The 21,144-nt window shown below is 38.4% G+C and overlaps 3 protein-coding genes across 4 annotated transcripts; 2 read left to right on the top strand and 1 right to left on the bottom strand.

Moving 5' to 3' along the window:
* Window positions 1-255: 255 nt before the first annotated feature.
* On the bottom strand, window positions 256-7,311 carry LOC114516089 (rho GTPase-activating protein 19-like). Of its 2 annotated transcripts, none has more exons than XM_028535462.1 (9): window positions 7,013-7,311; window positions 4,047-4,127; window positions 3,570-3,779; window positions 3,145-3,332; window positions 2,770-2,922; window positions 2,130-2,291; window positions 1,676-1,726; window positions 1,363-1,569; window positions 256-863 (listed from the first exon to the last, which is right to left on the bottom strand). In XM_028535462.1, the coding sequence occupies exons 1-9, from the start codon at window positions 7,227-7,229 to the stop codon at window positions 504-506; spliced, it is 1,629 nt and encodes a 542-aa protein (XP_028391263.1). In that variant the 5' UTR covers window positions 7,230-7,311; the 3' UTR covers window positions 256-503. The 2 variants fall into 2 exon arrangements, with proteins under 2 accessions (XP_028391263.1, XP_028391262.1); XM_028535461.1 differs by having other exon boundaries at window positions 2,737-2,922.
* A 7,616-nt stretch (window positions 7,312-14,927) lies between these two features.
* LOC114516070 lies at window positions 14,928-16,863 on the top strand. Its single transcript, XM_028535434.1, has 3 exons — window positions 14,928-15,637; window positions 15,827-15,937; window positions 16,264-16,863. The coding sequence occupies exons 1-3, from the start codon at window positions 15,092-15,094 to the stop codon at window positions 16,633-16,635; spliced, it is 1,029 nt and encodes a 342-aa protein (XP_028391235.1). The 5' UTR covers window positions 14,928-15,091; the 3' UTR covers window positions 16,636-16,863.
* Window positions 16,864-17,838: 975 nt separating this feature from the next.
* Window positions 17,839-20,942, top strand: LOC114516258. The gene is made up of 3 exons (XM_028535682.1): window positions 17,839-18,391; window positions 19,656-19,766; window positions 20,349-20,942. The coding sequence occupies exons 1-3, from the start codon at window positions 17,846-17,848 to the stop codon at window positions 20,718-20,720; spliced, it is 1,029 nt and encodes a 342-aa protein (XP_028391483.1). The 5' UTR covers window positions 17,839-17,845; the 3' UTR covers window positions 20,721-20,942.
* Window positions 20,943-21,144: the final 202 nt, after the last annotated feature.

Consider the following 21,144-nt stretch of genomic DNA (forward strand, 5'->3'; position numbering starts at 1 on the left):
CAATGGCCAGCCTCGTTCCCAGGGGCTTTAAATAAAAATATAGGAATACTACAGGCTTTTTCATAGATCAGTGGCTAAGCAGAGCGAGCGCGCAGGGAATTTTGGGGGACGAGAGCGACAAGAATTGGTATGCCAGGCCATATTATCCACTCTTTGGGCTAGGTAGCCGCGAGATCTTATTCACAAAAAAAGTATTCAAAGATATTTATTATCAAATTTCAAATTCATAACAAATATCAAAATAAGATAGCCCGATATAATACTGAGTTATTTTTTCACATTTTCCTTTAAATATTATTTCAAACAATATCAAATAACATCTATTCGAACAGAGTTATCGGAATATCAAACAAAGAACCTTTTTTAAGAAGTATTTATATGTGTATATATATTAGGGTCTGGTTCTTAACCAAGGCAGAACCAGGCTTAATTTATGATATAATCATATACCCAAAGAACGATTACATTTATTTACAACTTTTTTACAATTTGCTAATGGGATTTCACTTCGCAGCCGATGCTGGAAAAGGCTTGATCCGTTTTGAATTCATTGGTGTGGAATATAGCTTTCTAATATTGTCCCCAGCTGTTAGGCTTTTCTTAATAACAGGCATAACTGTTGGCGCGTTTTTCTTCGCCTTCTTCGCCGTAGCTGCTCGGATAGGGACGGAAACAGGTTTTTCCAGTTCCGAACTGGACGATGTCCGCCTCGGTTTGGGGGTGAATTGTTTTGAGAGGTCGTCGCACGAAGATTCGCTGGAACTGCCGATAGTTTTTGTACGTCTCTTTCGTTTGAAAGGATTTCGAAAGCTGCCTGTTGATGGTGAGCGACGATGGAAGTTACCAGACGGCGTTGATGGTGTCTGCAAGTTCACGAAATGAAAACTGCGTTAGTTTGATTTAAATCCCGAGGTTGCGAGTTGATGCAAGGTGATGGAGATTGATGCAAATTAGTGCGAGTTGATGCAGGATGATGCAAGTTGTTGGAAGGTGATGGAGACTAATGCGAGTTGATGTAGGGTGATGCGAGTTGATGCAAGGTGATGGAGAATGATGCAAATTGATGCGAGTGGATGTAGGGTGATGCGAGTTGATGCATGGAAATTGATACGAGTTAATGCAAATTGACGCGGGCTGATGCAAGTTGATGTACTACCCCCGAACTGAGTGTCAGATTCAGTGCACCATTAGACTAAATAGATCGGTGGAATTATAGAAAATTATTCTTCCGTACCCACAATTTGAAATATTCCCAAAACATTCAAGTTAACTACATTTCTATTTGTCCTGTAGTCGTATAAAAACTATGATGAGCTGGCAAGTTTTCCCGCCCAAATACGTGGAAAACTGAAGATTACCCACCTGGGCTAGATCCCTTCGTGACAAATCTCCCGTCTTTCTCTGGAAACAACTCTCCTTGCCCGGGGTGATAAATGGCCTGAAATTTCCGGTCGGGCTGTCGCAAAGACTTTCTGTTTCAGTCCGATTTACAGACTGCAGTGGATTACGCAAGCGAGGCGAGAGCCTTTTTGGAGCAGTGAAGGTCGTTTTACGTTCTTCGTCTGTTGACTGGAGCAAAAAAGAAATGACAAGTTATATCGATTGATTAAAATCATCCATCCCCCGGCGCTCGTGACCAATTGAACTATATTGATAATGATGCTGCACTAATCACCTTTTTTGTCTTCGGTTTGAAAGGCGGTGTTCCTGGATACACCTGTGCAAACTAGAAACATAAGCACAGCTTGCATGAGCAAGTAAATCCTGTACCTCAATTCCGGAGAAAAGTTTGAAAACAATTCAAGCCGTTCAGCAGCCTCAGTGCAGTATTAAGGCCGGTTTAAATCCTTTTGGTAGATGCAAACGAGCGAGTAGTTATGAATACTCCGATGTATAAGTGGCTAAGTGCCCTAATAAGAGTATCTTTATCTCATCGACTGGTTCACATCTATCAAAAGAAGAAAAACCCGGAGGAAATCGCACGTTTAAACAGACGTTTGTGCGAATGAAATGAGCGATAATCCTGACCTTATTCCACTTTTTGTTAGTTAAACAATTGTAATGGTTTGCAGAAAGACACGTACTCAGCTGTTGTATTGCAGTCAACAAAGGGGGGCAAGTTAGCTTACCTTTTGAAGGAATTGCCGTTTCATTGGCGTGTCTTCCATGGCTGCCATTTGAGTGTAGAGATCGACCAACGCATCTGCTGTGTTTTTACTCCCTGCAGTGCTGTATAACCTGGCGTCTATTTGTGCACAGAATGGTTTACGAACTACCGCTGTGTCGACATCCTGCATGGAAATATGAACGATTACACACAGCTCAAAGCATGGACCAATGATTGGTCAGTAATGATTAATTGGAACACCCAAATGATTTTCCTAGGAGTCCTGCATGCATGAGAAATGTTAAGGGGCTAACTAAGTTGACTTCCTGCAGGAGTATACAATTAAACTAGCGTCTAGCTATTCAACTAAACTTAACACGAGTCAAAACTCGGCTACACTAACTACACTACAAAACTAAAGTTACGCCATGAGGAAATAGTCCATTTCAGTTTCTTTTGATTTCATTTATAATTCTCATTTACACCTCTTATTCATGATAGTTTAGGCCTGTTTACATGGAGCGAATTATCCCGGGTAGGCGAGGTAAAAAGCCCATCACATCAAAGGTTTAACCTGATTCGTCTTTCCCCATGGTGTAACTTTAGCGGGAGTCTAAAACTATCTTTACCTTGCGGGAAGACGGCGTTGCAGGTTTTATTACCTGAGCTAAATTCTTCGATTTCTGAAGCTCGATTTCTTGCAGGAGGTCGTCCGGTATCAGAAACAAATGTTTCACGTGCTCGATCATGAAGGCCAATGCACCTGTGAACGTCGTGATATCCTCAGGAACTACGCTCAGACAAGACGAGGATTTCTGAAAATTTTAAAGCGAAGCTATTTTATTGGATACGAAGGACACTTGGAGTACCAATGGATACTTGGGATACCTTTGGATACTAGGATAGCGCTGTAAATGCATATCAGTTGAAACCTTGAACATCACAGTACGGTTAATTCTTAAACACGTTTGCCAATTGGCAGTTACTTGGTGTAGTCTATAACAAGTTGTTGGATTGAAGAGAGCAATCTCACTTACGTGTTTGTATTGAATGACACTTGGGGCGAACACGAGAGCGAGGCTGCACGCGCTCATTTTGTTCTCCTTGATGTTCGCGATCTCATGAAGTAACTCCAGCAGCTGCTGGAGAAGATGTCGGTTCGCGGGCGGAATGAGGAGAAATAACAACTGCAATGCTTTGATCTGTTTCTCCTCGTCACCAAGATCTACAGAGGAATGGAATAGAGCCGTTTCTCGTCATGACATTTGATTGGCTACGCAAAAACTAACGAACCAATCATGCTATGGTTAAAAAGTTTCAAAATAGTGTCGAATACGGCCCCGAAATATCCATGCATTGAAAATGACCACTTACTATATGAGCGATATCATATAAAAAAATGACATTTGAGCTTTGCATATTGAGAACATTTTAAAATGGTGCTGCATGTTAGCTGGCTTACCGGCAACTTGCATATGCACTCTCACATGAGCGCTGGTGATGATGGGCTCAGGTAACTCCGCGAGGAAGTACTTCAATATCGAGGCAACATCGTGCTCCGTGAAAGTATCTTTCTCGAAGTTGATCTGCATGTCTTTGTCGAGTAGATGTTTGAGTTCATCCTGTCGTTTTTTGCTGCCAGAAATACGGAAAATTCCTTCGGCGTTTACGTCTGTTGGAAAACGAGAGAAATTCATTGAAAAAGCATTGTTGTTAGAAGACTTTCACCTTGATCAAACGAGATAAATTCATTGGAAAAGCATTGTTTACGGTTTAGAAAACCTTCAACTTGATCAAACAAGAGAAATGCATCCTGGTTCATTCAAAAGATCACGAAAGGAGACATCCATGCAGCAATCAACTTCTCCACGTACGTTTGAGTCAATATCGAGTTTTAGGAATATCGTTTATTAAGAAACTTAGTTCGAATGATACTTACGTTTCTTTAGGTAGTCGATAAGCACGGAGACTCTGTGAACATTGGCCTCGCTCAACGGTTGATTAAAAATCGGCGAAGGTCCTGAAGAAGGAAAACGATAATTGAATTGAGGCAGGCAGTGAGTTTGTTGAAGAATTCGTGAAACTTTGAGATTCACGTAATCTTCAAGGTTTTCGCGACAGAAGCCATGCAGCGATTAACAAGGTCTCCGAGTTTTAGTTACAGCTTACGGGAAAGACCTTTCACTGAATACACTATCACTGAAGAGAACTTATCAAGCATCCTTTGCCAAGCACGTGAAGAAGCTAGCTTTGATTGGTCGCGCAAAACTAACGGGCCAACAAAGCGTTGTGCTATATCAGGCTATTGACGTCATTATATGAGAAAGGTCTGTTACGTGCCATTAACACGTTGTAAAGCACGCTAACTTGGCAGGGGGCCGCGCGCTGATTGTAACTGTCACTCACGTGTGTTTTAATGTCGTACGCAATAAAACTCTTTAACTACATTTTGCATTGTTAAATACTAGTTAACTCAGAAATACACGACTCTGATTGGCTAATTCTGCCCTAAACTACAGTTAAAAGTTAACTAGCTTTTTATACAACTGGCCCCTGAAGTTGTACTTCAATTCATACATGTATATAACAATTATAGCCTAAAAGTAAATCAGACAGAAAAAAATCTCGACGTTTCAACCTGAGGTCCTTTTCGAAAAGTCGAGAATTGTTATTTGTTCTGCCTCGTATCTGACGAGAAGTTACTCGTGTTGAACATGTTTATGACTAGGCAAAACTAACATACCAAGGGGGTATAACAACTGCCTATAAATAGACAAAACACTTCTCGACGTTTCGACCTGAGGGCCTTCGTTTAACTGCCCTGGTTAATTGCGTAGCGTAAAGAAGAGGATAATTTTCAAACTAGATAAGGTTCACCAGTTGTTGACTATAACGGGTTTCGATACAACAAGTTGCAAGATAGCAAATAGGCAAAACTGACATGCCAAGGGCATGGTTTAACTGCCGTATAGTTAATTGCGTAGCGTAAAAAAGAGGCTAATTTTTGAACCCAGACATGAGGTTCAACAGTTGTTTATTTTAACAGGTTTTAATACAACAAGTTGCAAGATAGCAACGGTACAGATAGCAACATTGCTGGAGGCTATAGAATCATACAAAGCTAGGAAACAGTGTTTGCAACGAGTTCGTCAGACACTCGCGATAACATCTTTTTCTTTTAACTGCTTCAAAGAAGGGAACCGCCATCAGCATTTACGCACTACGCATGTGATGTAAAATGAAAATGCACTACCAAAAAATACGTTAAAATGCGTAAACTGCACAATACACGTTCCACTTAAACTGCTGTAAGGTTGCACAAGAAACGTCGCGGTCTCAGTTAGACATCGTATATAGTAAATCTTACTGAAGTTTCTCACGCTAATCGTCCTCCCCCACCCATCAACTACATACTCACTGTAAATGGCTTCATGGACATTTCCAAAGCTATATTTTCCACGAGATTTTCTCCAAACGTTTCTATGCTTGTAAACCGGTTTCCTCGAGTCATCATTGAGGGACAATAGAGAATTTTTGCGACGGCGCTGTGACATGTTGTTACAACGACGGTTATAGAATACTAATTGGCTCCAATAATCGCACGCAGTTTTAAAGAGTGGTAATTTAGAAAAACAATAAAGATGCGACTATACACCATTAAGGTTTGAACAATAGGCCACGCTTTAATGTTTGTCGTTCAGGTTCCTGTAGAAACATGTCCAGGAAGGAAATTCTATGATCTGGAATCACCCTGGTGTTTTTAAATGTTTTGAAATGCATTGTTTCTACTGTTGTCGGATGGGTTATTGTCTGTTTTAGATTTTGGCTAAAAACGTTTATTACTAAGTATTAACGTGGCAAAATTTCGCGGTTCTTTTAAAGAAAATTAGGATCCTAATGTGCCAAGTAGTTTAATACACTGCAGGGGTAAGATCGAAAAAATGGGGCAATCGCTTTAAAATTTACCAAGATGTGATCTTTGTGATGACAGCCATCATGAACTGCTCCATAAAGCTGTATATTGATTTAACAACAACACAAGTCACTTTAAGTTTTGAGTATTAAAATTGAGGTGGTATAAAAGCAAAATACGAACTGGGAGTTTGGCGACAAAAAGGTGATTGCATGTTCATGCCACCCCAAGTTTGAATTCAAACTCTCAATCCTATGAGAAAAATCTGTCACTGGTGTTGATTGAAGGGGCCTAAGTGTTTACAGGTGTCAAAAACATGAGTGGTTGTTTGTAAACTGATACAAACTTGTACAGTACTCTTAAACCAACAGTTTTGCCTTCTGACTGTTGCTGCAAAAAGTGCAAAACACAAAACTTAGTGATTGTGCATTACTTATGTTTACTGTTTCAGATTACGCTGATATAGCTGACAGTAGTGGAGGAATTCAGGTACCATTGATTATCTATTGATTATGTTATAAAACATTTTAATTTCATATAAATTTTAAAAATATTATTTGAATTTTAAAGAGCAAAATGTGCATGAACCCTCCTCACAGGAAAGAGTGTTAAAGAGATCTTTGGACCAACACAATCATTGCCAAGAGTTAAACAATTAGATTTGCATAGAGCGCATGGTTCCACTACAGAAGTCAGTCAAGCGGTCAATAATTATTACTGCACGCGAGCCAACATCACGATAAAACCAAACAAAATATGTCATCTGAATACAAATATGAAATATATGTACAATGTCCAGCCGTTAATATGATGAACTTTTTATGTAGATAAACATTTCAAAATTCAACTGAACAAGGCAACAAAAGACACAAATTGTTGATAATACAATTGACTATAGACACCGACATTAAATATATCTGCCCTCAGTATTGCAATCATGCAATCATTCCGGTGTCAAATTTCCGAATTCTCAAAAGCTGTTGACAGCTCACCTGATTTATGCAAGATTTTGTTGATCTTTTCGCTCGATTTCGAGAAGAAGTTCTTGCCCTTCTTGACGCCAAGATCTCCAGCAATTTCCAGATTTCGTGACACGTTCATCGTCTGTTCGGCACTTTGTAAATCTTCAATCATTCCCAAATCAATGATTTGTAGCAGCCGGCGGATCAACACCACAGCGTTTGGATCCTTAGCCTCTCTTTTGCTCATTTTCAAAGCTTTTCTAACTTTTCGCGGCCTTCAAATTCGAAAATTTCTCCATTTTACGTCGGCCCTTCGCTCTGTTCTTCTATCGCCATTTGTAATATTTTATCCCCCGGGTAAATTCAATTTTCTCATCGACCAATCAGATCAAAGAGAATTCTTCTTCAAATTGAGCGACCAATAGAAACAAAGGACGGCAAGCCACCCCCTCAGCGGGTGACATTTTAAATTTATTTCACCCTTTTCTTTCATTTTTTATCCCCTTTTTGAGATTACCGCCGTTTGAGAAGGAAATTAAAAACTGAATAGCACGAAAAGTTAACTGACAGGAACACACCATAAGTTAGTTCTACGCCGCACTGGCGAAGCGACATTCGTTGTTTATGCTATCCAGTGACCCAAGTTGTACGCAAATGTGTATTTATCATTACAATAAGCCATAGTTCGGCAATTTCAACTATTCTTGCTTTCTTTATAACGATTTTTATTTTAACTTGACAATGTTTAAGGGCCTTCGTCAGGAGAATTAGTGTGTGACAGTGATACCGTCTCCCCTGACGAAGGCCCTTAGGTCGAAACGTCATGAAGTCGAGAACCGAGTGTTTTTGTCTATTTTAGGCAGTTGTTATACCACATTTGAAGCGAAGTTGTTTGAAGACGCTGCGGCAGCCACGTTGGTTCCTGGTTATATTCAGGAACGATTAAAATTTATGATGAAAATCGCATATTCCACTTCTGCAGATTCGGTAAAAAACTCTTGAAATTCAACACTCATTATTATCGGTAGCCTTTGCATAGTTCATTGTTATTCGCATTGTTTAAGAAAAGGAGGCCCTTTTTCTTTTAATTTGTTTAGCTTTAGAACAGACTGTAGAGATATGCGATTTTCACTGAGGATATTTAAACAAACCAGCACGTCTCAGCTAGTTAATTCTCCATTTGGTCCAAAAAACATATCATTCAACAGAGAAAAGCCTGGTCTATCTTAATTTTGCAAAATTGCGCTTGCTAGTCAAGAAACTTTACGCAAAATAGCGCGCTGAAATTAGTTACTTATATTCTAAAATTTGCATATCAATACGAGTTGTATGACATTTGTTATGAAGCTTATTCTTATATATTACATTATACAATGACATTGATCGAGAAAGAAAGAAAAGTCAAAGAAGGTCTCGCCGGTCTCTGCCGATACTGAAGAATATACATGTACAGGGTGTATCAAAAAAAACGCAACCACTTAATATTCTAAAATTCATATTGTTTATAAGCTCAATAGATTTTATGCCCCTGGGATTTTAAAATGGCTTCTAATCGTACAGTTCAACTGCTAATAGTCAAATCAGCTAAACTAATAATGGTGTAGCTAACAACCGAACAACGAGTTTTTATTGTCGTGCATGATAACTTGAATGTTAACTGTCGACCTTGTAAGATAAATTGTAAATAAAATTTTACTCGTTAAATACTTTCAATTCAGCTCGTTGGTTTACGCACCCGACTTTGTTTACCGACGATTGTGCCGCTAGAATATGATCAGTATAAGCTTTCTCGCATTCCAGGGGCCAAACGTCTTTTGTGTTGTAGAACAAAGAAGATATTCATGAATATTAAGTGGTTGCGTTTTTTTTGATACACCCTGTATAAGAACATGTGAAGTACGGTATCTTTCAGGCTTCTTAGTGGAATGGTTATCTATTGTTTCTACTTGTTTACCGACGTTTGGAACTGACAGCCCTGAGCCCCCTTACAAAAGAATTAAAGCCATTGTACTTGGCTTCATCAATCATGCTCATGCAGGCATTTAAAATTTCAAAAGGCTTCACGTCTCACTGTCAATCTTTCCTCACTTCAGGAGAAGAATTAATCATATTATTTAAAATATACGATTTATCCAATCAGAAGCATAGTTGAGCTGTCAGAACAGGCGTGCTTAGCCAATAGCATGGCTTTATTTTCCAAACCGAAGAGCGGGTAAAATGATGCATCTAGCGCTGTCTCAAACTTGAGGCATCATATGAGCGCTGGTCTTCGAAGTATAAGGACAAATTGCTTTTACGCTCGAAAATTTCGTCTGAAATTGCTATCAATGTTCCCGTCCGTCTATATACCTGCAGAAGAGAGCTTCAGTATCTTTTCCGCGCAATCGTTGGTGTCAGAACAGGTAATGATCTTTTGCTTTACGAAGATCTGCTTGCTTTATCAAAATAGTGGGGAAATATTTCCGCTGAACATGCTTCGATTTCACCTCGTGTAAAATGCCCCTTGAAAGGCGTGTTTTGCCTTGTGTTCGCTTTGAAGAATTCCTTATAACATTAACGTTGTCTTTTTATTCATTTTACGTAGAATTCTGACGACGTAAAGCCAAGCCAGGCGATGAAATTTATGAACAAGGGATTAATGATCGATAAATTGTGGCTGACTTTGAATGGCTCGAGATAACTCGCCTTTGAAGAGAGAGCACGACTAGCTTCTTCTCAGAACTTACTGGTGAAATGAAAAAGGTAATAATTGTACGTTACATTGTTCGTGAATTTACAGGCGTTTTAATCGTGCATGGGATTAGTCGACCAATCTAGCCACCTACCAATCTAGCCATCTAGCCAATCTAGCCACCTACATCCTGGCCACCTACCTTCGCTTTTTAGTTTCAAACAAACTAGTAATATCTTCGAATTGATTTCTGAAGCTAGGCCTTAGCAAAACTGACGTTGCCTTTTATGCTTTTCAGGTTGAGTTTAAGAGTCACTGTAAAGCCAAGAGGAAATGCGGTGGTCAGGCATACGCAAGAATTTCACCACCCAAAATTACGAGATTGTGATTCCGCCATGAGATTAATTGTCCGAGATGACTCGCGTTGGGGAGACAGCAAGTCCAAAGCTGCTCTTTCACACTTGTATTGCTTAAATGAACAGGTAATTTATGTCTATAAATAATCGTGTCTGCATGCTTGAGTTGATCGGACTACGTGCTTTCCGCTGAATAATCGCTTCAACGCGAGTTTTCGCATGCTTCTTTTATTGAATAGAACTTTTTAACTCATCGCTATACTCTTCGTTTTATTTCAGGTTGAGATTTAGCGAGTCCAGCAGAAAGCCATTTGACGATAAACCTGTTCATGAATAAAATGTAAGTATCAGGCAATTAAACATCTAAGATAAAGCGATAAAATGGGTAGTTACAACAATAGTAAAATATGCTTAAATACCATGCACTAAAATGAAAAAATTAATAGTCGATAAGTTTATACACGAGGACAAAGTTTATGCATAATCGCATGCAAATTTGTTTGCAAATGCATGCTTCTACTGTGAGACGGAAGAAGTTATATACAACACAGTTGAAATCAGACTACGGTTGAAAATATAGAACTACCTTAAAGGTAGCCCTCAATTCAATTTCACTAAAATTGTATTAACAATTAATGCGGGACGTCTAGAAGTTGGTTTGCAATTATCATAAAGTTATTTTTCATCACGCTGCATTCCTAATTATTAAAATAGGTTCGGCTTAATTTGCATGCTTCGTGTAGGCATTTACGTGTGCGACTATTTAACAAAAAAAATAGTTTGCTTATTTTTATCTTTCATTCTATTTCAGGTTGATGATATATTATAAATCCAATGCTCAGTTAAGCTGTTACCTATGAATCAAAACGACGCCATAAAACGACGCCATAAAACGACGCGATAAAACGACGCCGTAAAGCGACGCCATAAAACGACGCCAAAAACGACGCCAAAAACGACAGCGCTACGACAATGTTCGCCGACATCGTTACAGGTTAGAGTAGCCTGGTGGTCAAAAAATGTGCATGCAGGGCATGGTGTGATTTCACACGAAAAATTGCTTGGTTTTTCAACTGTAGACCTATGAACAATTTTCTAGAATCAGAGTTGTAAGTTCTGGCCACCAGGAACATAGCTAAGCATGATGCATGTATAATGAATTTGTGTGCATGCAAGTATCAAAATTATTCGGTTATAAGATCCGGCTTTGCGTTTAGGGCTGCGCGCTTGCGCGTAGGACGTATTAAAGTTTGGGTTGGTAAAAACAAATTGCATCACTAACTAGGCTTATTAGTCACAACTGTTATACATCATCATTTCATATAAGAAATTGCTAAAAAGCAATGCACATAAGCCTAAAACTGAGCCACAAATGGCAGACATAATCCCATAGGTTTTTCCTTAGTTTCACTCTCGAAACGCTATATAAATCTTGGGCCACTTGCCGCCCTGAATTAGATTGTAATATAAGAAAAATTAACATGTGCATATTATAGATTTATAGTAAATAAGACAAATATGTGCATACATGCAAACAATATGGCCTCAAACGGCTAACATAATCCCATAGGTTCTTCCTCGGTTCCATCTCTCGGAACTCTATTCTTGGGTCACTGCGGCTCTTAATATAGATTAATATAAAATAAACATGCATGGATGTGTACATACATACAAACATTATAGCCTAGAATGGCAAGCATAATCCCATAGGTTCTTTCTTGTTTCTTTCTCTCAGGACTCTACTCTTGGGTCACTACGCCTCTGAATTATGTAATATAAGACAAACATGTATATGTGTACATATGTACAAACACTATAGCCTCGAATGGCAAACATACTGATTCCATATTATAGGTTCTTCCTTGGTTCCATCTCTCGGAACTCTATATTCTTAGGGTCACAGCAGCTCTGAATCTAGATTGTAAAGTACGAGACAAACATGAATGTATTAATACATACAAAAAATACAGCCTCGAATGGCAAACCTTTCCTCTAAGTTCTTTGGTTCCATTTCTTTTTCCTCCTCTCTCTTGTCCTTATTAAACTTGACCTGATCGGGTCCATTGCGGCTTTCGAAATATTAGGTTCGGTTATAAATTTACTAATAATTGTAAAGCCTCGTAGGAAACGTTGATGTAAATATACAATTATCCTTGTTTTCTATATTTTGTGATAAATTAGCGTACATACCATTGTATATGGAAAATACACGTTTTGTAAATAGAAAGAATGTAAATAGCTGAAACTACCGCATTATAAGATATCACCACATGTTATTGCAGTTGCATTACTAAGAGACAAACATACGCAAGTATACACTGATACAAACTATGCAAACAATAGCCTTCAATGGCAGACATGCATAAATCACATAATCCAGTAGGCTTCATATATTTCTATATCTCTTGTTCCTTGCTTTAAGTACGACAAAAATTGGTATTTAAGATTTAACATAATATTTTACTACCTTATTATTATTTCGATCTAAATTACATTCTTTGCACAATATCTATCAAACACACACACGCACACACATCTATATGACTATGCCAGAATCTGTATAACATTTTATATTAATGAAAAAAATCTCTAATACATGCATGTTATCCGGGTGTGATGTCATCCTCATGGCGATATATGCATGATTCTTATATAGTATAAACTAAGACGATCATGGGCAGTGGCATTGTAACTTTATTATTTTTCCAAGGTCTCTGTGAGACTTCCGATCATTTAGCATCGTCGAGCAGTGCTTATGAAAAGAAAGGCGCCACTTTTCGTTTGTACTGTTTGACCTTGCTGGTGGTTCGAAGTGTTAGCAGGTATCTTGGGATATCTAATAACGTTGCAGTGTTATTTTCATTGCTGTTACTATAAGGGCAGCTTGCTTTGGCTATATGCCTTGGCTCTAAAAGTGTTTAATCAGTTTTTCAGAGAAAAAATATTTGTATTCAGTGCTGTTTCTATAAGGGCAGCTTACTTTGGCTATATGCCATATAGAGCAATAAAAGTGCATGAGTCGAGTTTTCAGTGAGAAAAAATTATACGAAGTCGAAGAGCTGAATTTTCGTTATCTGTAGCCTTGTCACTTTGGGTATATAGGCCCTAAAAATTAAAACCGTTTCTTAGGAAAATATTTAATTTTCTACCAATTAAATGCTGTTTTTGTTGGGCTAGCTTGCTCTGGCTATATGCCTTAGCTCAAAAATTGTGCAGCAAAATTTTCAAGCAAAATAGTTTTTACTTTAATGTTCCTTCTCTTAGGGCAGCTGGTTTATAGGCTGTATATTTTTGGAAAAAATCCTGAATTATTTTGAACCAATTCTCGAACTAGCTGCACAGACTAGAAACGAAAAAAAAAACTCTAGAAACACTGCCTGTGATTTGTCAGAATAATTTGTTTTTCGACGAACAGGATGTGTATAAAAATGTCCTGAACTTGGTAACTAGATACTCCAATCGTTTTCAAGACGAAAGCTATTACACTAGCTATTCTCAATATATATATAGTCCTTATAGAAAAAATACACGATACTCGATAGTTCGCATACATAAACATAATATATGCATGGTTTATTGTTACATGTTAATTCTGTACAAAACAAACGTATGAAGAGTTTAAGATTGTCTTGAGCATTTTAAGAAACATTAAGGCATAATACTTATCACACACAAAACACAACAGCCTGTTTTCTCTGTAATTTAAAACCTGTTTACTTTACAACCGTCTTGAATATGCACTTATCATATATGTTTGTTTATCAAATTGATCAAATGTAAATATGTTTATTTTGTAACATATGCGCAGTGAAGTATAATAAAAGTAGGGAAAATAATTATCCGGTTTCATGTCTCTTGATTTCCATAGTTATAAAAACACACGCACGCTTTGTAACACATGAAAAAAACACACACGCTTTGTAATACATGATATATTGTGTTAATAAAATCTAAAACCTTGGTATTTTGTGTTTGATTCCGCGGCTTTCGGCGAGGGTTTTCCTCCAGGAACTCTGGTTTCCCTCGTAATAAAAACAGTGTCCGTGTGTTCGGAACCGCGTTTTATGGTTGGTTTTCCATTTAAAACATTGAACTCTTTCGCAAGCGAAATTATTTCTTCATTAAGATCATGTTAAGCATTGATCTATAGCATCCATACATGAAATCATGTGAAACAAAAGTCTTTATAAGGCGAACTTTATGAAAACCTTACTTGATACAAAGTTAAGTCTTAACTTTAAGAATGTTTTGTATAGTTTAGCATGCATGCATTTCTACCTTGTAGCGTAGACGGCCCTTAAAATGCTTAATGGAATCTAACTGTACACACGGTTACTGGGTTAAATTCCCAGTGCACTGTTATCTTTCGAAACCAGAAGTCGCAGCAGTCGCGTATATTTGTACCAAAAGACGCACATTTGCGTGAAGAACACTTATTATATACGGAGCAGAAACGCATTTTGACAGAGTATTCAATAACCAACAGCAGAGCAAATATTTAATATCTTATTTAATATAAGCATCAGTCATACAAGAGGGTCTCATTGATTGATGAGCGGCAAATGCGTCAATATACGTGGGAGGATGTGGTTTCAAATCTGTTGAAGCATCGCAGTTCCAAAAATATGCCTTTGGATTATCCACAGATTTGTCATAAAAGGATTCATCATTTACACCTAGTTTGAAGCACTAATTAACCTTTTAAATCACAATGACCGGAAAGACGTATTTAAATGAGGTCAGTGGCAGGATCTGGAGGAAGGTCCTTCAAGGAGAAGTGGGTTTCCGAAATGATTCCAGACCAACCTGAATAATCTTAGAGCTAACTGTTTTTCAGTCTTCATTAGCGTGATTTAGCTCAAACGAGAAATGTAAAAACGTAAATCCAAAAAAATACACTAAATAGCGCATTGCCTCCGAAAGGGCAGGTTTTTTTACCGTTTTTATACCGGATGGTAAAAAGACGCTTGATGACGCTTGAAAAGGACAAAAATACATGACGCGGGGTAATTCGACACTTAAAAGAATGGCATAAAAGCGTTTCACTACACCTGAGGCATCATCTAACTTCAGTGGTTCACGATGAAGAATTTTGCGCTAGCATTCGTTTTGACTGTTACATTCGCGGTGTGTAGTTGTGTATCGGCTAATGAAGCTTCTCACTGCGTTTATGGAATTGCCTTGAAAGATCTGCTCAAGATGGCTGGGACAAGAGCTGGAAACGCGCAGTTTTACGCAAAGAAACTTCTGAAACACAATATCGATCAAACGGTGCTCGGTAAACTCACCTTACAGCAACTCGAAGACATAGGAATCGCAGCGCTCGGAGACCGTCTGAAGATCTTCAATTTCTTCTCGAAAGATGGCAACGATTGCTTGAGTTCTAGCTGCCAAAACAGTGGAATCTGTCGAGATGGTTTTCGTTGTTTCTCGTGTGTTTGCGACCCCCAAAGCGGTTACTATGGACCAAGCTGTGGACAGAAATGCCCGTGCCATAACGGTGGTGTTTGCAAGACGAAACCAACTGGCTTCGAGTGCGTCTGCCCACCTGGCTACTCTGGTGACCTGTGCAACACAAAGTATTTGACTGAAGATAGGATCGACAACCTTGAGACACGAACAGATGATGTAAGCATATTTTAGGATGCATGTTTTTCCTTTGATAGTTTGATTCACCATATTCGCTGAAAATTTCCCACCAAAATTTAACGAAATACAAATTTAAATCTTTCAAAACGAGCGCGTTTTTTTTAACCGCGCTAATGCGGATTACTGTATTAAGTTTGGTAGGTTATAAATAGCGTTTTTCTTCACAAGATAAAGGCACAGCTCGATCAAAGCGTCAAGCTGATCAAGGATCTGCAAGATCAGTTGAGAGACCTGCAATCCCGTCCTAGAGGATCGTGGCAACTTCATCGTGCAAATGAGGTACTGTAGAAAAATATACTTTAGGGCCCTTTTAGTGTTTGCAATGAAGGCGTTTAACCAATTTCTTCTGACGTTTGTTACATGTTGATCTGTTATTTGTTTGGTACCTAGTATGGGTGTGGCCATAGGTAGTAATCATTACAAATACCTATACATTTAGTAATCACCAATACCTACTAATTCTATTCAGTACAAATCGTTTTGGCATTGGAAGCAAAATGCCTTTCGTTCTGAGCAAAGAAAGAGGAGGCATTCGCCTTTCTCAGGCGTATTTTAAGCTAGGAATCTACTGCTGTGAAATAACTCCTTATTTTCCTTTATCACAGATTCTTAATCAACTCGAAAAAATCCAGTTGCATCAGCAAACACCAGAGTACACGCAAAGCCTGCCAATTGTCCTTCCCAAGAATACGAAAGCCATTCTTATTTCAATTTATTGTAATTTTTGGAACACCAATGGTCACGCGTATTTGGATTACGTCACCTACCAAAAAGACAACGACAACGCGGCTGCCAAAGCAGAAGGTTACAACACTCATTACAACGTCTACGCCAACACATTCCTGTACGAGCAAATGATTCCTTGGAACACCACTCTTCCCAATGAGTTGATCTTCAGGGTGACAAATTCTTATCGCACTGGTGGAAACAATAACTGGTATCGCGTACGTTTGGTTGGTTACGTAACTTCTCCGTGAAATATATCTAGAACTTTAAATGTTTACAATAAAATAAAACGTCATTTTTTGTTTCGTGCTATGGCTGATACAAAGGCTCTCGCAGAGACGAAAGATTCGAATTCAAATGTGGTGTAATTTTGGATAGTTATAGCTTTACTCGAAGAAACAGTTGGATTAGAAAAAATATTAATTGTTGATATCTTTATACTTAAAGGGAGTTGCAAATTAAAATATAATTACACCCAGGCATGAGATTCTAATGTAGCTACAACACACAGGAAAAAAACCGCTGCTTCATGTTTCTCGATTGGTTAAAAAAGGATTGAACAATCCTATGCTAACACCCAACCTCGTAACCAGACCACAAACACGACCTAATGAGTTAATGAGTGAGGCAGACTGAGTAATTAAAACACTTGAAGTGCCATTAGAGATTTTCTAGCCTAATCCTGACATATCAGCACTGTCTAGTGTCTGAAAATTAACGGGATCACACATCTGGTATTCATAATCTTAGTGTATAGGTGATACAGAGCGCCATTGCAGATGTTTTTAGAAGAGTTTATTGTAATTTCTGGATATAAATTACTCGCTATTTACTTCTTTGCATTTTCCTGTGAATAATAAACGAGGTCACATAAGCATGGTACGGCTGTCCAATATTAATCAAAAGTTAAAACTTGTTCGAAGGGATGTGTAATTTTTTACCGCCCCATGCGGCCAACTGCATTATATGCAAAAACATTGGTTTAGATAAGGACAATTCGGTTTGTATATATAGAATTTGATATAGGAATGAAAAGAAAAATTAGCTCGATCTTCTCAAAGCATGCGTGAACCAGTGTTATACAGATCAGTGGCACCGACATTACATCATGAAGTCGCCATCCTCTAGTCCTCGCTGGAGGATCGTGGGTTTAGGGAACAAGATTGATCTACAGATAGGAAGGAAACTCTTTCGTAGAAACTGGCAATTAAGCACTGAAGAACTTCATAAATTCATAATCATTGCAACTCTTCCTTAGCTTTACGTTGTGTTAGTGTTCACAAAGCCGATACAGAACTCACAGTGCTCACAAGCTTTTCACTGAGAATCGCTCTCTTTGCCTTCTGAAAAGTGCACTCCATACCGGATGTGAAAAACCAGGAAGCACTTGCACCATGACGTTTCTTAGCATAAAAACGTTTTCGATACGGCTAACGCATCATTTCACAGCCGGTTGTCACGATGAAAACACTTGCTTCACTTTTCGTCCTAACTATTACCTTCGCGGTTTGTAACCGTGCTTCGGGTAAAAACGTGTCTCACTGCGTTTATGGAACTACATTAAGAGATCTACTCAAGTTGGCTGGGATTAGACGAGGAAACATTCAGTCACATGCTAGAAAACTTCAACAGCACAATGTTGATCAAAGCGTGCTCTGTAAACTCACCTTACAGCAACTTAAAGACATCGGAATCACAACTCTTGGTGACCGTCTGAAGATGTTCAATTTCTTCTCGAAAGATGGCAACGATTGCTCCAGTTCAAGTTGTCAAAACAACGGCATCTGTCGAGATGGTTTTCGTTGTTTCTCATGTGTCTGCGACCCCCAAAAGGGATACTATGGACCGAGTTGTGGACAGAAATGCCCGTGCCATAACGGTGGTGTTTGCAAGACGAAACCAACTGGCTTCGAGTGCGTCTGCCCACCTGGTTACTCTGGTGACCTGTGTAAAACGAAGTATTTGACCGAAGATAGGATGGCTAACATTGAGACACGAACAAACGAGGTAAGTGCATTCTCGACATGTATTTCATCGAATTTACCGATAATTACATATAAATATAAAGGAAGACGACAAAGAAATAGCCGGCATTGTTGGAATTTAAGTGTTTTAGAGCTTTGCTGAAGCCGCAAGTGCAAAAGACTGAATTAATTAAGTGTCAAAAAAGCCAATACTCAACAGACATAGCGAATCGAGCAACCTTATACACCTTCATTCGCATCCATTCATACTCAACAATATTAGTTTAGGGCGGCGGGGGCAGAGTTTTTAAAAAAGGCACATTCATTTTACCTAAGCAACCACACGAAGAGGAATCTTGCGATTTTGCAAATCCACAGGGGAGAACGCATGCATTTTCAATAATATTATACCGGTTAGTTTTAATGCGAAGAGTAGGCATCATGATTAAATGGTAAATGTATAACATACTATTACATGGTTGTCGCTGACTGTTTACACATGTTTGTTGCGATTAACTTCCTTTGACAAATGCTGTTAGAGACATAAGACCATTAACATTTATGTAAATTTTTTAAATATCTCCATATAAACAGCAAAGCGTGAAATATATTTTTAGTGTGTGTGCAAGTATTTGTGTAATCAAGTTTAGGCTCATTTTAGTTAAAGGGGCAAATGTAAAAGTTCCGTGGTGAACATAATGTTTCGCATCGCAAACGTTCATGAACCATTCTGCTTTTTATTTTTCAGTTTCTAGAACATATAAATTTAATAACGCTTCGTTAGTTTCCTTAATGGAAATAAACGCTCGGTTATCACTTTCGGTATTAAACGTAATTCTGTACGATTAGATCTTTTGCTTCATTTATTTTTCTTCACGGTCAAGGCAAAAAGTTTGCCAGCTCTGGTGGCTTTTGTAGAACAAATTTTCTCCTCTCGTATTCCTTCGGCATATTTTTCTGGCGGATTAACTGTTCGTCTTGTACGCTCGTCTCTTTCGATTTGTTCTTCTATATACTCACTGCAGACATATTCAACTAGACACCCGAAGGACATATCCGGTTCGAAGGTCCATTATGTTCGCCAAGGAACTTTTACATTTGCCCCTTAAACTAAGATGAGCCAAGACTTGATCACACAAATACTTGCACACTCATGCACTAAAAATATATATTTCACGCTTTGCTGCATGTTTATATGGAGATATTTACAAATTTACATAAATGTTAATGATCTTATGTCTCTAACAGATGGAAACGATAGAACAAATGCGTAATGTAAGTAAATATAATACCATTTTTCCAAAAAGCTAAAAGCCAGACTCGATCAAAGCGTCAAGCTGATCAAGAAACTGCAAAATCAGGTAACAGACCTGGAATCCCGTCCTACAGGATCGTGGCAACTTCATCGTTCAAATGAGGTACGGGATAAGAGAGAGAATTCCTAAGACCCTCTTTGTTACACGAAAAAATCGATCAACCGCCACACTCGTTTGAACTTAGATACCGTTAGTTTGCTTCTTTTTTTTTTCAGTATTCAGCAAAGGTGTTCAGTAGTGTCTTACGTCCTTTTTTGTCAAAATCTGCTTAATTTTCGCGCATTTAAAAAACGTCTGCGTTCAGGATCGACCTTTTCTTACGAAAATGGTCACAGTCGACCAGGGGTGGATCCAGCACTAGTGCACTAATTTGCATGACACAAGAAAACTGCTAAAAATAACCACTTTGTTTTGTGGTGCGAATTAGTGCACTAGTGCTGGACCACCCCTGCAGTCGACCACAGGAAATAATAATTTTTGTCCCACTTATCTATTTGCTTTTCAATTTGTTTATGATGTTCAACCTAAAGGTGTTCAAAACGTGTATCAGTTCTTAGTGTATTTTCTAATACGGTCTGTTTATGAAATTTTTCAGCACAGTATATAATAAATGCAAGGCTAAGTAAAGTGACTACAGTTCGTTGACTAGTCCTTCTTACTTTCTCGTCTATTTTTACCATGCAGGTTCTTAATCAACTTGAGAAAATGCAATTACATCGAAAAACACCAACGTACACGCAAAGGCTGCCAATTGTCCTTCCCAAGAACACCAGAGCCATTCTCATTTCGATCTATTGTCATTTCTGGAACGGCAATGGTCACGCATATTTGAATTACGTCGCTTACCAAAAGAACAACGACAACGCCGTCGCCAAAGCGGAAGGTTACAACACTCATTACAACGTCTACGCCAACACATTCCTGTACGAGCAAATGATTCCTTGGAACACCACTCTTCCCAATGAGTTGATCTTCAGGGTGACAAGGTCCTATCTCACTGGTGGAAATAATAACTGGTATCGCGTACGTTTGGTTGGTTACGTAACCTCTCTGTGAAATGGTCTTATTTTAACAGATCTACAACTTTAAATGATTACAATAATAAGAAACGTATAATTAACAGTGTAATTTTGGATCATCATCATCATCATCATCTAGCGGGCCTATTGCGCCAATGAGGCGCACAGGGCCTGGTAATTTTGGATAGTATAGATTTATTTGAAGAAACAGTGTGATTAGAAAATAATTAAGGAAGTTGCAAATAAATATGATTAGACCCCAGGCACATGACTGTAGTGTTAAATTATTCTAATGTACAACACACAGGTAAAAACTGCTCATTGCTGTTTTCGATTGGTGAAAAAAGGATTAAAAATGCTGTGCTATACAACCAGCCTCATAATCAAAGCACAACTACGATTTATTGTTAATGAATGAGGCAGACTCAGCCGTTTGAAGACTTTTCTAGCTTCATCCGGAC

Source organism: Dendronephthya gigantea, unplaced genomic scaffold (genome assembly GCF_004324835.1).
Source record: "Dendronephthya gigantea isolate DGI-Jeju-01 unplaced genomic scaffold, DenGig_1.0 000005F, whole genome shotgun sequence".
Classification (NCBI taxonomy): domain Eukaryota; kingdom Metazoa; phylum Cnidaria; class Anthozoa; order Malacalcyonacea; family Nephtheidae; genus Dendronephthya; species Dendronephthya gigantea.

Excerpts from the sequence above, each read along its gene's own strand:
- LOC114516089 (XM_028535461.1), bottom strand. The coding sequence starts at position 7,229 with ATGAGCAAAAGAGAGGCTAAGGATCCAAACGCTGTGGTGTTGATCCGC. Across the intron at positions 3,780-4,046 it reads TATCGACTACCTAAAGAAAC|ACGTAAACGCCGAAGGAATT; the intron begins GTAAGTATCATT and ends GTTTTCCAACAG. Across the intron at positions 2,923-3,144 it reads GTGTCATTCAATACAAACAC|AAATCCTCGTCTTGTCTGAG; the intron begins GTAAGTGAGATT and ends TAAAATTTTCAG.
- LOC114516070 (XM_028535434.1), top strand. The coding sequence starts at position 15,092 with ATGAAGAATTTTGCGCTAGCATTCGTTTTGACTGTTACATTCGCGGTG. Across the intron at positions 15,638-15,826 it reads TTGAGACACGAACAGATGAT|ATAAAGGCACAGCTCGATCA; the intron begins GTAAGCATATTT and ends TTTCTTCACAAG. Across the intron at positions 15,938-16,263 it reads AACTTCATCGTGCAAATGAG|ATTCTTAATCAACTCGAAAA; the intron begins GTACTGTAGAAA and ends CCTTTATCACAG.
- LOC114516258 (XM_028535682.1), top strand. The coding sequence starts at position 17,846 with ATGAAAACACTTGCTTCACTTTTCGTCCTAACTATTACCTTCGCGGTT. Across the intron at positions 18,392-19,655 it reads TTGAGACACGAACAAACGAG|CTAAAAGCCAGACTCGATCA; the intron begins GTAAGTGCATTC and ends TTTTCCAAAAAG. Across the intron at positions 19,767-20,348 it reads AACTTCATCGTTCAAATGAG|GTTCTTAATCAACTTGAGAA; the intron begins GTACGGGATAAG and ends TTTACCATGCAG.